Source organism: Mustela nivalis (assembly GCF_964662115.1).
Source record: "Mustela nivalis genome assembly, chromosome: 4".
NCBI classification, from domain to species: domain Eukaryota; kingdom Metazoa; phylum Chordata; class Mammalia; order Carnivora; family Mustelidae; genus Mustela; species Mustela nivalis.
The window spans coordinates 151580686-151596847 of NC_139023.1; the positions used below are offsets into that span (position 1 = coordinate 151580686).

Here is a 16162-nt window from a genome sequence, read left to right on the forward strand (position 1 = left end):
ACTTTGACCCAGAGCCACAGTAGTACTCTGGCTGGCACTTTGATTCTACTAAATGTGACAGCAAGTACTTCATGCTCTATGTCATCTGATCCTTAAGAAAAGGAGAGATAATTGGTAACCTTTAGCAGTTGGGAGTCTGCATATAAAATGTAATTTATTGACAATTTCACTAATTCCAAGCAATTAAAAGATATTACACCAAAAAGGATTCTTACTCAGATATGCTTTTAAAATGATGAACAAAACAAAATTGTACATGTCAAGGCTTTTGGTTTTGGTTTATTTGTTTTGACCAGATAAAATTACATATAGTGATGTGATGAGCACTGGGGGTTATAGGAAACTGATGAATTATTGAATACTACGTCTGAAACTAAAGATGTACTATATATTTGCTAATTGAATCTAAATTTTAAAAAAAGATTACATACAAATAATCATCACAAAGGTAATGCTTCATGGCACTTAAATGTGTTAGAAATCTAGTATCTTATCCTGCCATTTCTCTTCTCTTTTTTTAAGAGAGAATGTGTGGGGAGGCAGGGTGCACACACATGGGAGCTATGGGGAAAGGCAGAGGGAGAGGAAGAGTGAGAATCTTAAGCAGGCTCTGCACTTAGCATTAGAGCCTGATGTGGATTTTGATCTCCCAACCCTGAGATCATGACCTGAGCTGAAATCAAAAGTCAGATGCTTAACCAGCTGAGCCACCCAGGCATCCCTAATCCTGCCATTTCTTAAAACATGTTCAGCTTAACCCCTGGACTATACTCTTATGGGGGAGGAGGAGAATTGGTGGTTTACTTGTTAAAATTTGGATAATGTAGTATAATGTCCCCTCTCAAAAAGTCACAAAATAATTGTTAAAGGCTTGAAGACACTCTTCAGTAAAGCAACATTTATAACTTTAATTCAGCATTTAAATAATATGTTTGACTATGGACTACTTTTTGATGTTATGTTTACTTTTACCCCAGAACTAGCCTTTAATAAAGGGATCACGGTAGCATTTTATCTCACATTCTGATTGCCATTTGGTAGATCCTGTCATAGGGCTGATTGAGAATTCTGAAGCTCTATGGGGTGGGCTCAGGTGGGAAAACTTCAGTGACTGGCTAGTGATAGTCTTGGGGGGCAGGGCCAAACCACTTACTGCAGGAGCAGTGGATACGGTGGTTTCCTATCCTCGCCATGCCTGGTTCCTGGGGACATAGTATAGGACTTGCTATCCTAGCAATTAAATTGTAGTACTACATGGGGGGGGGTGGTTCTTTGGTTATGTGGATTCTTTTTATTGCTAGCATAAAAAGGATGTGCGTAATGAACTAATAATCTAGTAATTCCAGAGACAAAACCAATTTTATAGCAAAATTTCAACTTGAGTAGAACCCTGTGAAAATTGAATATATTCTCTTTTTGGTTGATGTAAGGTTTACCACAAATTATCTTTCAGTTCTTGTTAAAAAATTTTTTTTTATTTTAAATGTACCAGTTCACTTTCCACCAGTTCACTTTATTCTATGATAACAGAGTGTTACAGAATTCCAGGTTTGTTTGGTTTTTTAAATTTTATTTATTTATTTGAGAGAGAAAGAGACTGAGTGAGAGAGAGCATGAGAGGGGAGAAGGTCAGAGGGAGAAGCAGACTCACCATGGAGCTGGGAGCCTAACATGGGACTTGATCCAAGGACTCTGGGATCATGACCTGAGCCGAAGGCAGTTTGCTTAACCAGCTGAGCCACGCAGGCAGTCCAGGGTTATTCTTATGAAGGCTGTTCATTGTATATAAATGTAGATCGTATCTGTATTTACATCAAGATATATTCATTTTTATTCTTTGACAGTCCATCTGCATTTTATGTTCATGTAATCTATTTGTCCTAGGAGCTAAGTCTCTAAAAAATTTTAGGCTTTGAGATTTGACTCAACCTCCATTTTTAATATGTTTCTAATCATTGTTCTGTGCATTCTAGACTTTTCCAAAACAAAAAAAAGGAAGTTACTTTTATATTTAGTTATTTTAAATTAAAATACAATGCCGGGGTGCCTGGGTAGCTCAGTTAAGTGTCTGCCTTTGGCTCAGGTCATGATCTCAGGGTCCTGAGATCAAGCCCCATATGAGGTTTCCTGCTTAGAGGGGATTCTGTTTCTCCCCATGCTTGTGTTGATGCATGCTCTCGCTCTCTAACAACTAAATAAATAAAATCTTTAAAAAATAAAACACAGTTCCAGATACAATAAAGGAGTTGTATATAGTAACATTCTGTTCTCTGGGTTATTGTTTAACACTATGCCTAACATGACCAGATTCTGGTTTTATCCTTGTTTTATTACTGAGAGTTATAATGCTGGTTGGATTTTCTGACAAATACTGTCATCCTACAACATTTTATTCATCTGTTAAAAGTTTTAATATACACAGAGAAGAAACTGTCCTCTGGGGAGGAGCATTTAATGATGGTTGTTACCATGTAATTGCTTTAATGGCAGTTTTCTTCCTTAATCAGATGTAAGTTGAAGCTGCAGCAGAAGACGATGTCTCTGTGGTCTTGGGTCAATCGGCCTGGTGAACTGAGTAAGTTCACCAATCCTCTCTTTGAAGCCAACAATCTTGTCATCTGGCCTTCAGTTGCTCCACAGAGTCTTCAGCTATGGGAAGGTAAGCCGTGCATCTTTTGTAGACTTTTTATTGATGGTCAAGGATCCTCTCTGAACTGCCTCTGGATACCTGCTGTTGTTAACATTTGAAGATGGTGAGTGGACCTGAGCCTCAGAACTCTCTGTGATTGCTCTTTTTTTCTCAGTGTGGACATGGTTCTCTCTTTCACATTTGTTATCTAGTCATACTTGTTTTGTTCAGCCCCCATTTCAGAAATAAACAGTGGTTATTCAATGGATACTGCTGTTAATATTGGACATTTTCCCTCGGTAGGAAGATACATTACTATTTTTAATTGTGACTAAAATTTACCAGCTTAACCATGTTTAGGTATACAGTTCATTCTTGTCAAGTATATTCCTGTTGTTACAAAACAGACCTCCAGAACTTTTCTTCTTGCAAATTTGAAACTCTCTACTCATTAAACAACTTCCCATTGCCCCTGGTAACTACCTTTCTGCTTTCTGTGTCTATGAGTTTGACAACTCTAGATACCTCATATGAGCGAGATCATACAGCATTTGTCGTTTTGTGACTGACTTCTTTCACTTAACATAATGTCCTCAAGAGTCATCCATATTGTAGCCTGTGTCAGAATGTCTAAGGTTGAATAGTTTGCCATCATATGGGTTTACCACATTTTTTTTTAACCCATTCTTACACTGATGGGCACTTGGGTTGCTTCTACCTGTTGGCACACAGATGCACAAATATCTCTTCAAGACACTGCTTTTGATTTTTTGGGTTATGTACCCAGAAGTGGAATTGTTGGATCATATGATAATTCTGTTTAATTTTTGAGGAATCACCATACCATTTTCCATAACAGTTGTACCATTTTACAGTTCCACCAACAGTGCATGAGGGTTTCAAATTCTCCACATCCTTGCCAACACTTCTTGTTTTTGGATCTTTTTCCCCCTTTGGGTATTCTCATTCTCATGGGTATTAGGGAAAGTACATGTGTAGAAAAGTTTGTAGGAATAAATTTTGAGCTCCAAGCAGATGGTTTCTGTTTCCGTTATTAAATAGCCAATAGGAAAGTTTACTATGGCTAAATGCAATAGAAGCGTTAATGAACCAGTTATTCTGGTAAGGTTCTATAAACATACATAATGTTTTCTATGCACTGATGTACATATCTCATTGTTCATGGGAACAGTAGTTCATACTTAATTTTCCAGTCCATTCTAAAGAAGGTATTTAACCTACATTAATTTTTCAGACTCCTGAAATTTATTTCCATAAATACCAAAGCTTGTTTTTAAAAATCTAACCAAAATCTAAAATATATTAGCCATCTATTAAACAAAGATTACAAAGTGCCATTTCTTTTTAATCATTTTGAAGGTAATAAGTACATCTTTATTCATCTTTGTATTTTTGAAAGATTCATTTATTTATTTGAGGAAGGAGAGAGCATGAGCAGGGGGAGGGGCAGAGAAAAAGGGAGAGAAGAGAATCTCAAGCACACTCTTGTACTGAGCCCAGCACAGTGCTTGATCCCAGGACCCCAAGATCATGATCTCAACCAAAAGTCAGAGGCTTTACTGACTGAGCCACCCAGGCACCCCTCATCTTTGTATTAAACAGCACCAAGTATACACACAAGGAATGCTAGCTGTTTGGTAATTGAACTGAATTGCCATAAATGTCAGTTATTATACCACATTTTAATATGTTATGCCCACAAGGGCAATTCATATGTGGGAAACTGCTCTTTAACTGTAAAAGGGCCTCAGATTGCTTTGCTCTCTGAGTTTGAGACTGGGTCTCTGTCACTTATCTGTATGTCAGCTCTCACCTCTCATTCCTCTTGGCATATCTGTCATTAGCTGCCTTCCTTCCTCCTCGGTTTATGCTTCTAATCTTATCTGTTGAGGTGTTCCCAAGTTAGAGTTGTGAGAAAGCAGCCTCAGATAGTCTCCAGATTCTTGGAGTCTGAGCTTTAGTGCTTGGAAATTTCTGGCTGCTCAGAACTTCTCTTTGCCTCTTTCTCAATTGTTGTAGACAGTCACCTGTGCAGGATCAGTGATCTCTTCAATGAGACATTACAGCCAAACTTTTTGTTAAAGATTTCTGGGACAGTTTGCCTAGAAGCCACTGTCATGTTTAATACGTAAAGTAAGAGACTAGCTATTCGGGAGAAAAGCCATAATTGGAGTTGGATGGCCTAAGGGATGATTAAACTAGTTTTTACCAAACCTCATTGAGAGTTTAGAGATGAAGTGATTGGAGGAAATCTTGTTACATGAATGAATTCCTACCATTCCATTAAGAATAGAGTTTCTGTATGTCTTTAGTGCCTCAGCTTAGAAATGGAAGAAATTCTGTGCAAGGTAAAATCTTCTCATAGTAGGTATATGGGTTGTATAATGAGATTACTCTTTGACCTTAAAATGTCTCTCTTCTGTTTATGTTATGTAGTTAACCATTAGTGTTAAGTAATTCCTGAATTGAAGAACAGGATTTCAAACACAGGCTTATATAATGGAAAAATCCACGAAGTTCAGTCTTCAAGCTATGTTTCTGTTTTCCCTTTCTGATGGAGAGTAACTTTATGGTTCTGGCAGATTGGTTTATAGAAAGTGTTTTAAAGAATCGTAAAACGTTCATGAACTTAACAGCTACTGACATATTACTGCCTGGGAAGTTTTTGTACCTCCTTATTTGAATGTCTTTAACCCATGATGTTGGGATGGTACAGTTAATGTAGATCTGTGCAGATGAGGAAATGTTTCCTTTTAGTCTATAATAAAAGGATAATTATTGGGGGCGCCTGGGTGGCTCAGTGGGTTAAGCCGTGCCTTCGGCTCAGGTCATGATCTCAGGGTCCTGGGATCCAGTCCCACATCGGGCTCTCTGCTCAGCAGGGAGCCTGCTTCCCTCTCTCTCTCTCTGCCTGCCTCTCTGTCTACTTGTGATCTCTCTCTGTCAAATAAATAAATAAAATCTTTAAAAAAAAAAAGGATAATTATTGGGAAAAGAAGGATGTGCCTGTAGAATTAAAAGAGCACCTCTTAAGAGACAGAGCACGGAAGTTGAGGTTTTTATTATTTTCCTTGATTAAAGTGTAGTTGACATATAATTAGTTTCGGGTGTACAAAATAGTGATTCAACATTTACATACATTACACAGTGATCATCATGGTAAGTCTAGCTACAGCCTGTCACCATACAAAGTTGTTACACTGTTATTAACTCTAATACATTGCATCCCCATGTCTTATTTATAACTAGAATTTTGTGCCTTTTAATCCTCTCCTATTTTGTCCATCACCCCATCTCCCTCCCCTGTGGCAACTATCAAATTGTTCTCTGTATCTGTGAGTGTGGTTCTATTTTCTTTTGTTTGTTTGTTTTGGTTTTCATTTTTAGATTCCACATCTAAGTGAAATCATGTGGTATTTATGGCGTAATACCATCTGGACTTACATATGTTGTTGCAAATAGGAAGATGTCATTTTTTTTTTTTTATGACTGGGTAGTATTCCATTGTGGTATATATATACCACATCTTCTTTACCCATTCATCTGTTGGTGGATACTTAGGTTGCTTCCATACCTTGGCTATCATAAATAATGCTGCTCTTAACATAAGGGTGCATTCTTTTGGAATTTGTGTCTTTATTTTCTTTGGATAAATACCCAGAAGTTGAAATGCTAGGTCATATAGTAGTTTATGTTTAATATTATGAGGAATCTCCATACAGTTTTTCATATTGGCTACACAATTTTGCATTCCCACCTATAGTGCATGAGGTTTCCCTTTTCTCTGCATCCTTGCCAGTGGTTGTTATTTCTTGTCTTTTTGCCATTCTGACAGGTGTGAGCTAATATCTCATTGTGGTTTTTATTTGCATTTTACCCTGATAATTTGGGATGTTGAGCATCTTTTTGTGTGTCTCTTAGCCATCTATATATCTTCTTTGGAGAAATGTCTATTCAAGTCATATACCTTTTTTTTAATTGGATTTTTTTTAATGTTGAATTAAGTTATTCCTTTATATATTTTATAGCAACCCTTTATCAGTTATATCATTTGAAAATAAGTAGGTTGCCTTTTGTTTTGTTGATGGTTTCCTTCATTGTTTAAAAGCTTTTTAGTCATGGGGCACCTGGGTGGCTCATTTGTTAAGCGGCTGCCTTCGGCTTAGGTCATGATCCCGAGTTCCTGGGAGAGCCCCACTTAAGGCTCCCTGCTCAGTGGGGAGCCTGCTTCTCCCTCTCCCTCTGCCTGTTGCTCCCCCTGCTTGTGCTATGTCTCTCTCTTTCTTTCTCTCTCTGTCAAATAAATAAATAAAATCGTAAAAAAAAATTTTTTTTTAAAAAGCTTTCCCTTTCTAGTCTGGGGCACCTGGGTGGCTCAGTCATTAAGTCTGCCTTTGGCTCAGGTCATGAGCATGAGGGTGGCTCAGTCATTAAGTCTGCCTTTGGCTCAGGTCATGAGCCCGGGGTCCTGGCTTAAGGCCTACATCCCGCTCCCTGCTCTGCAGGAAGCCTGCTTCTCCCTCTCCCTCTCCCACTCCCCCTGCTTGTATTCCCTCTCTCAATGTCTCTCTCTGTCAAATAAATAAATAAAATCTTTTATAAATAAATAAATCAATGAATGAATAAATAAAAGCTTTCTAGTCAGATGTCCCATTTGTTCACTTTTGGTTTTGTTAGCCTTTGCCTGAGGACACATATCCAAAAAATTCCTGCTAAGACTGATGTCAAAAAATACTGCCTATGCTTTCCTCTAGGAGTTTTATCACTTCTGTTCTTACCTTTAAATCTTTAATCCATTGTGAGTTTATTTTTCATATGATATAAGAAAGTGGTCCAGTACATTGTTTTGCATGTAGCTGTCCAGTTTTCCCAGCATCATTTATTGAAGAGACCATCTTTTCTCCACTATATATTCTTGCCTCCTTTGTTGAAGAGTTGACTGTGTAAATAGGGGCTTATTGCTGGACTCTATTCTGTTTTGTTGATCAATGTGTCTGCTTTTGTGCTGTTAACATATTGTTTTGTTGGTCACTGTAGCTTTGTAATGTATATTGAAATCAGGGAAGGTGAAATCAGCTTTGTTCTTTTCTCAAGATTGCTTTGGCTATTTGGGGTCTTTTGTGTTTTCATACAGATTTTAGGATTATTTGTTCTATTTCTGTGAAAAATGCCTTTTGATAGGGATTGCATTGAATGTGGAGATACTTTGAGTAGTATGGGCATTTTAACAATATTCTTCCGGTCCATGAGCATGGTATATCTTCCCATTTATTTGTGCTGTCTTCAGTTTATCAGTATCTTAGTTCTTTTACCTCTTTGGTGAAAGCTTGTCCTCCTATTCATAGGGTTTTTTATGCAACTATAAATGGAATTTTTTATCTTTTAATTTCTCTGGTAGTTCATTATTACTGTATAAAAATGTGGGTTTATGTGTATTTTATATCCTTCAACTTTACTGAATTTACTAGTTTCAATAGTTCTTTGGTGGAGTCTTCAGGATTTTTTATATATAATATTATATCATCTGCAGATAGTGGCAGTTTTACTTTTTTTCCAATTTGAGAGCCTTTTATATCTTTTTCTTGTCTGATTTCTGGGCTAGGATCTCCAATACTGTGTTGAATAAAAGTGTTAGTAAGAGTAGGCCTCCTTATCTTATCTGTGATCTGGAGGAAAAGCTTTCAGCTTTTCACTGTTGTGTATGTTAGCTGTTGGTTTGTCATGCACAGCCTTTGTAACCAGTTTGTTGTGAGTTTTTAATCATAAATGAATACTGAATTTTATCAAATGCTTTGTCTGCATCTATTGAGATGATCACTTGGTTTTATCCTTGTTTTTGTTAATGTGGTATATTGTGTTGATTTGTGGGTATTGAACCATGCTGGCATCCCTAGAATAAATCCTGCTTGATGGTGTATGATGCTTTTCATGTATTGTTGAATTCAGTTTGCTGATATTTTATTCAGGATTGTTGCATCTAGTTTCATCTGGGTTATTGGCCTACAATTTTTTTTTTTTTTTTTTTTGCACTGTGTTTATTTGGTTTTGGTATCAGGGTAATGCTGGCCTCATGGAATGAGTTTGGAAACATTCCTTCCACTTCAACTTTTTGGAGTAGTTTGAAGAGAATAAGTATTAACTCTTCTCCAAATGTTTGGTAGAATTCACCTGTGAAGCCATCTGGTCCCAAGCTTTTGTTTGTTGGGAAGTTTAGGTTTTTAAATGAAATGTTTATGGTTCAGCTGTTGCCTTAACTGTCACTTTTGTAGTGAAAGTGATTTTATAGATGTATAAGGTCCTACAGGTCTGAGTAAAGATCTATAATTGAAAAAAAAAAAGATTTGTATTGTGGAACTGGAAAATTTATGGCATTGTAAGTTACCAGCTTACTTATAATCCTGGATATATCAGAGAATAGTGTTTTAATTCATTTCATAATTTTGTGGGGGGGGGTTGAAGAATGAAAATTATGTACAAAGAAATAGTGATGCTTTAGTGTATTTAGTTACACTTTCAGTACCTCAAGATACTTGCCTATTTCAGAGTATAATAAAATATAGAAGCGAAATGTTAAAAAAAAAAAAAGAATATATCATATATGGAATAATGTTAATCCATTGTATGTACCTTTTTGCCTTCTGTCTTCCTTTACTGGATTCAATAGGTATTTTCCTACGTTGGAACAGATCCTCCAAGTATTTGGATGAAGCATATGAAGAAATGGTTAACATCATTGAATATAACAAGGAATTACAGGCAAAAGTAAATGTACTTAGGAGGCAGTTGGCAGAACTGGAAACTGAGGATGGAATGCAGGAGAGTCCCTGAAAAGTCTCCCCACAACCTGCATAAATAAGGACCTTCCAGGACCTGAATCCCACCTCTCTCTCCCTTGGCCCTTCAGTTCACTTTTACACCGTGAACTGAAGCCTTGAACATAAGGCTTTAGATGTGAGAACCCTCTAATATAGTGGATTTCTCAATACTTTATGAATGAAACTTACTGTAGTTACTCATGATTCATGTGGCTTGTTAGGCCTCTCTACTTTGGGAGCAGAAAGGAGGTGCTAGTCATTTTATTTTATGTGAAACAGGTGACCTATTTAATGCCATTTGTGTTATATGCCATTTAATCCTAAAATTTTTTCTGTGTCTATTTTCCAAACAGTGCTCCAGACCAGTCAAGGATATGATTAATCTCTTTAGGGAATATCTGTTAGTTTTAAAAAAGATCAGACTTTTAAACACTCCAAATACAGAAATATTTTTCAAAACTGAAATGGTTGATAAACCAAGAATTTTGTGATTAACATGCTATTTCCAACACCTGTGCCCTTCTCTTTAAAATAGCTTTGGATTAACAAAGCTGAATTCATTCTCATTCTGGTTTGTCAAGAAAGGAAAATCTGAATATTTATTCAAGGTAAATATTTTTACAAGGATTATAGTATAATCCTCTGATATTTACATTAAGAAGTAAATTTTAACAGACAGTAAAAGTATGTGCAATATAGAAATAAAGTAGGTCTTTGTTACTGATACAGTATCGTTACTGTTGAATTGGTTTTTCACCATACATATTAAATGCGTATCAAATGCTGGATATCCCATTAAACCATCATTTAGGATAGATGTTAGTTTGTTGTAATTAAGCTACAAATACGGTTTCCTTAAACCAGAAATGCACTGCCCTTGTCCGAAGTTCTTACTGTACTGTTTCATGTATCTATATGTGTTAAGTTTTATTAAGTTATGTTTTATTTTTAAGTATTCAAAGAGTTTACTGATACTAAGCTTAAACCTTTCATGTTGGCCTGAGCCTTTTGAAAATTTATCTCGACTCTGCTGATTTGTTCATTATATGTTAGGCAAATCTAATTAAAGTAGAGGTGAAAGTTTATGAACATGACACAGCTATGTTTTAAACTGCAGAAACAGATTGAAATGTTTCAATGTTATGACCATATTTATGCTATGCTAGTTTATGCCTGCTATGCTGAAAGTCTGTGGTTCAGTGCTTTCTATATACATTTCTGTTTTGTGGCACTGTTCATTTTAATAAATACTATCAATTTTAGTTTTCTATTAAAAGGATAGTCGAAGAATAAATGTTTAATATCATTTTCACCCCATCTGTTTATAGCCATTTCAGTGTAAAGCATACCAAAACTGAACCCTGCTTTAGAGTTATATATTGAGCTAAAAATATAATTCAAAAAAATATCTAGTTTAGCATAATCTATGGCCACATTCAGACACCTTAGAAAATAGCAAATACTTTCCTTCTCCAGTTGCCCAGGCTTCATCTTTTTTGTTTCCTTGGACTGGTAGCAAAAGGCTTGGACAACAACAACACATATCAGAACTCTCCTTTGGTATATTTGCCTGCCTTCTTCTCTAAGCTCAGATTTACTCTTGACTTTTTTTCTTGGCTATAGTTTTGAGTCTTTAGGCATTAAAGCCCTCACAAAAGGCTACAGCAAGGAGCAAAGGAGATCTTGCTATTGATATCTCCATGTTGTGTGAAATGTTTATATTAATATTTTAAAATAGGAAATACTCTAGCTTTTTTATCACCCCTTAAAATCACTTGCTACATTTGTTCATGCTGCTGATCCTTTTGTTTGCTCCTGTTTTTGTCTCAAAAATAGATAGGAAGGAGTCCTTCTCAGTTAACGGACCCATATGGAAAACTATTGAGAGTTTTGTTTTGTTATTGTTTTTAGTGATTCTTTAGAAATAACTCCCACTGGTGACATAGGCCATTGGGCTTCCATGGATAAGGGCTTTTATTAGGCTTGGTCATGGAGAAATTGTACGCCATCAATTTAAACCTGTCTTCCTGATGAATGTTTTATGTGTGAGACAGAGTCCAATAATAGCATAGTGTTTCTTTTTCTTTTATTGAGGCAGCAATCTTAAGCTATTTGGACAAGTTTTGCATTTTAGTATTAATTTATAGTTCAGGATTGTGCAAATCTCAGTTCTGTTTATAGGTCATAAAGATGAACTTCGATATCAGTGCATTTTCAAAGGGGACATTAATAATGCAAATATTAGGGTTTTCCCAAACTCAAGAACTGTGTCAAAGGTGCGTTATTAATATACTTTAAAGAGGGATTTTGTAATACTATGAAGTTACCCATTCCTTGGATGAGAAGAATACATAAAATGGATATACTCATGAGAAGATACTTGTTAAACATTAAGGTTGGAGAATTACCTTTGATAAATGTGGCTTTAAAAACTTGAATTTAGAGAGTGTGGCAGAATTAGTGAGCAAATGAATTACCCCGTAGGAGCCAATAATAATCAAGCGAGATATAATCAAGTTTATATATATTAAGCATCTTATGTATTCATTTGTAGTAAAGGCTGGTTTATACTTTAGGGATGCAAAAGTAGGTCCTACAGAGAATATTCTGAAAATAAAAAAGATTGCTATAGTCTTCTGTTGGCAATACAGGGATCCTTAGATTTTAAATTAACAATTTTTTTTAGAAACCACAAGAACATAGTTGGTTGATTATATTAAGATTTTGAAACATTTTGGGTGGTAAGACTTTTCAGTTAATTAATTGCTTGGTCAAGATTTTCATTCTGGTTTTATTAAATGAGAAGAAAACAAGCAGAAACTATAAAATCTAGTAGGATTAAAACAACCTATAAATATATTTTATTTCTAAGAGAAATTAGGCATTTAAAACAAGATTTTAAAGTGATTTTTGGGAAAACTTTGGAAGACAACAGTTAGTCATTTCAGTTCCCATACAGGTAATTTAAAAGCTTTCTTTGAATTCTGTGGCCTCATTTACAGAGGTGATATGTCATTGCTTTTCATTTTAAATGATGAAATTTAGTGATATTTTAGTCTTTGATTCACTCAGTATTTACACTAAATTAAAAAAATCAGTATCATGGAAAAGGTCTGATCAATAGTTTGTCTCTTGAAGTGAAAAAATAGAAGGAACATTTTGCTGTACTTAAAAAAAACAATCTGCAGGGTGCCTGGGTGGCTCAGGTCATGATCCCAGGGTCCTGGGATCAAGTCCCATGTTAGGCTCCCTGCTCAGCCAGGAGCCTGCTTGTCCCTCTCCCTGCTGCTCATGCTATCTCTCTTTCTCTCTCTCTCCCTCTAATTAATTAATTAAAATAAATTAAAATCTGCTTAGTAGAGATGTAACTCTTGTAGTTGATCTGGTTTTGAAATCAGCTATTTTAACTATCAGTTTTAACCAGGTCATCAGATTCACTTATTATCAGACCCCAATCTGAGGCAAAATCTTGGTATTCATCCATATCCAGATTTAATGAGTAAAAACTACAAGAGGCTATAACGAGCACCCTTTATCAGAAAGTTATTTCCTGGACCAAAAAGGGGGCAAATTTTAGAGTACTTGATTCCCTGTCCTGGAAGCTTCAAAATTTACCAGAGAAGGAAGTCATTCAGTACATCTGATACAGGTTTATTATACCTCAAGACAACATAGATTGGTTATTTATTATTCTTTAATGTGGTTTAGATCTTTTCCCCCTCCAGAGCTGGTATCCTAAGTTATTACCAGATAGTATTTTTATGTAATTTACCATCTTAACAAAAAACATTTAAAGACTAATTCCTCCATTAATATTTATTCTCAGACGATATGAAATGCTAATTTCCTTATAGTGTCAGTTTCTGATTTGTTATTCCTTGAGTAAACTATTTCTACCATCGCTGAGTCTTTATATCGTGTCCACAGCATCTTCTTCCTTTAAACCAATAGCTCAGATGAGACCCTTTGAAACTGTAGGATGAACTTCTTATCTAAATTCCCCTTAAGAAAGTCCTGTTTTTGAACTCTGTTGTGGAACTGTAGTTTATGCTTAATTTAGTGAAAAATAGTGGGGGTCACTATAGACACTACATTGTCCTGAAAACTAATTCTTGATGAAAGCTTCCTGATGTTTAGAAACATTCTGTTTAACGATCTTTGAGTATACAGATTAACTGTATCAGTAATTTGTAATAAAAAGTTGTGCAGCACTGCCTGTGTCTCTGCCCAAGACATTTTCCATTTGCTTCACTTTTAAAATGCGCATATCTTTGGAGACATGGATTATTCTACACAAATACACTGAGTTCTGTTGTTTAGCATCCTTATAGATCTTTTACCATCTACACTAAAAATGCACTTGCACAATTTAGTAATATTAAAAAAAAGAATATGTCTTTCTTCAATAGCCGGGTATTTGGATTGTATTCTTGATATATTTGAATGTGACTCTTGGATTTAAGTGTGCTATTATTCATGTCTTACATAATAAAATTGCACTGTATGACAAATATGTGTATAACGTATGCTTTGCTAAAACCTCAGAGTGCTGTAATGGACAGGTTTCTATTATGTGAACCTGTCTATATATAGTCTTAGGGAAGAATTCTAAACTTTTTAAAGTCTCTGTAACATTTTAATATTATTTGTAATGTTCCCTATGTGATCAGTTCAGTTATGTCCTGAAACTGGAATCACTCATGGTGAGTTGGCTGCTTTGTCAGGCTTGGTTTACTTAATCATGAAACAGTCTTGTTGAACATGGAACTATTATCCTAGTATATAAGATGTGTGTGGTGTGCTCTCTGTCTCAGAGGACTGTTGCAAAGATGCTAGTGTTAAATGTCTATAGACAGTGGTAATAAAATTTGAATATATTCAAATGCTGGTAAATATTAAATCTATAGACTGACTTTAATTTTTTTTTCAAATATCTATGAAGGTTTTGGCAGTATCTCAAAACTGCTATATATAAACCTTATATTTTGAAAAAAGTCAGAGCCACTAAAACATTGCAAAATAGTACAATGATCTCCCCTAAACTGTTCAACTTGAATGAATAATTAATATTTATCACCTTTGACTTGACACTCCTGATTGTGTGTGTGTATTATTGCTATTATTTTGCTGAAAAATTTGAGGTTAAGCTACAGACCTCATGACCTTTCTACATAAATATTTCAAAGATATCTCTCAAGATTTACGAGTATGTATTTATGCATTCTGTTTACTTAGTTCATATCACCATGAATAAATCAATGAAGGAAAAGGGAAAGCTCTCTGTTAGACTAGATAGCCAACTATGAAACGTAGAAGAATGACAAAATTAGAAAGTCACTATTTGGCAGCCACTGCAGTAATAATTGATGTAGGCAGTCATCATCTGTGGGTGCTAAAACTGGCAGGTGAGTTTGTAAGGGAAAGCATATAGTCTCAAAGTATCTTTCCTTAAAATGCTAGTTAGAAAGGGGGAAAATAGTAAATTTACAGTGAAGGAACCAGGCAGATATCACCTTATCCAAGCACAATTAACATTACTAGTTATGGTACATACCAACATCATGGATCATAAATACTAAGAGCAATGTATCACTTTTGTGGCAGTTTAGGATTTTTTTTTAAAGACTTTATTCATTTATTAGAGTGAGTGAGTGAGGGGGAATGAGGGGGGAGAGGGATGAGAGACTGCACTGAGCACAGAGCCTGATGTGGGCTTGATCCCAGGACCCTGAGACCACAACTTAAAACCAAGAGTCAGATGCTTAACTGAGCCACCCAGGCACCCCTTTTGTGGCATTTTTGTAAAAACAAACCAGGAAAGCACGACATGGTTCTAATTATAAGGACGCATCAGGCCAGCTTAAATCGGGCGACCTTCTACAAGATAACTGGTCTGTTTGAATTTTACAGAAGAAAATTCTTCAATTACAGAAGAAATCTTACAAAGTTTTTGTAAGTTTGAACTTACTTCAAAAATTTTAAGAACTCAGGGCGCCTGGGTGGCTCAGTCATTAAGCATCTGCCTTTGGCTCAGGTCATGATCTCAGGGTCCTGGGATCGAGCCCCGCATCAGGCTCTCTGCTCAGTGGGGAGTCTGCTTCTTCCTCTCCCATTCTTCCACTGTGTTCCCTCTCTCGCTGTCCCTCTCTGTCAAATAAATAAATAAAATCTTTAAAAAAATTTTTTTAAGAACTCAAAGTGAACAGAAAACAGTAGTTGACATTCATACAGAGCTATAAAATTAAAAAGAAAATATCTCAGCTGATGAAAATTACCCCCCAACATGAAACATTGAACAGAAGAAAACTGACACACATTCCAAAAGGAATAAATACTTTTAAGGAAAACTCCAGATATGATATGAGAAAACACCTCAAGTGATAAACTACAAAACTTAGAACAGAAGTGAATGAAAAACAAAGCAGGAAAAGAGAAAACAAGAGTTGAATAAAATCCGGAAAGAATCTGAGGAATTAAGACAAAGTCATCTTTGAAATTACAAGGTCCTTGAGGGAGAACGGGTTCAACTGAAAGTGTACGAAAGATAATAAAAAGTTTGAAAGGACAGAGTGAAAATTTTTAAAATAAGTGAAAAGAGTCACAGAGAAAGAGTTCAACATAGAGGCCTCACAAAGAAGAGCCAATGTATGAATAATTGGAAGTTCCTTAAGAATAATAATGGGACAGAATTAATATT

The 16162-nt window shown here is 35.7% G+C and overlaps 1 protein-coding gene across 3 annotated transcripts in view; it reads left to right on the top strand.

Annotated features, from left to right (window-relative positions):
* Nucleotides 1–14359, top strand: part of MTMR9 (myotubularin related protein 9) — a 57590-nt gene extending 43231 nt beyond the window's left edge. For all 3 annotated transcript variants that reach the window (XM_082726914.1, XM_082726915.1, XM_082726913.1), the window contains 2 exons: nt 2508–2659; nt 9315–14359. In XM_082726914.1, the coding sequence (XP_082583040.1) occupies nt 2508–2659; nt 9315–9478 (316 nt within the window). In that variant the 3' untranslated portion in view covers nt 9479–14359. The remainder of the gene's footprint in view (nt 1–2507; nt 2660–9314) is intronic.
* The last annotated feature ends 1803 nt before the right edge of the window (nt 14360–16162 follow it).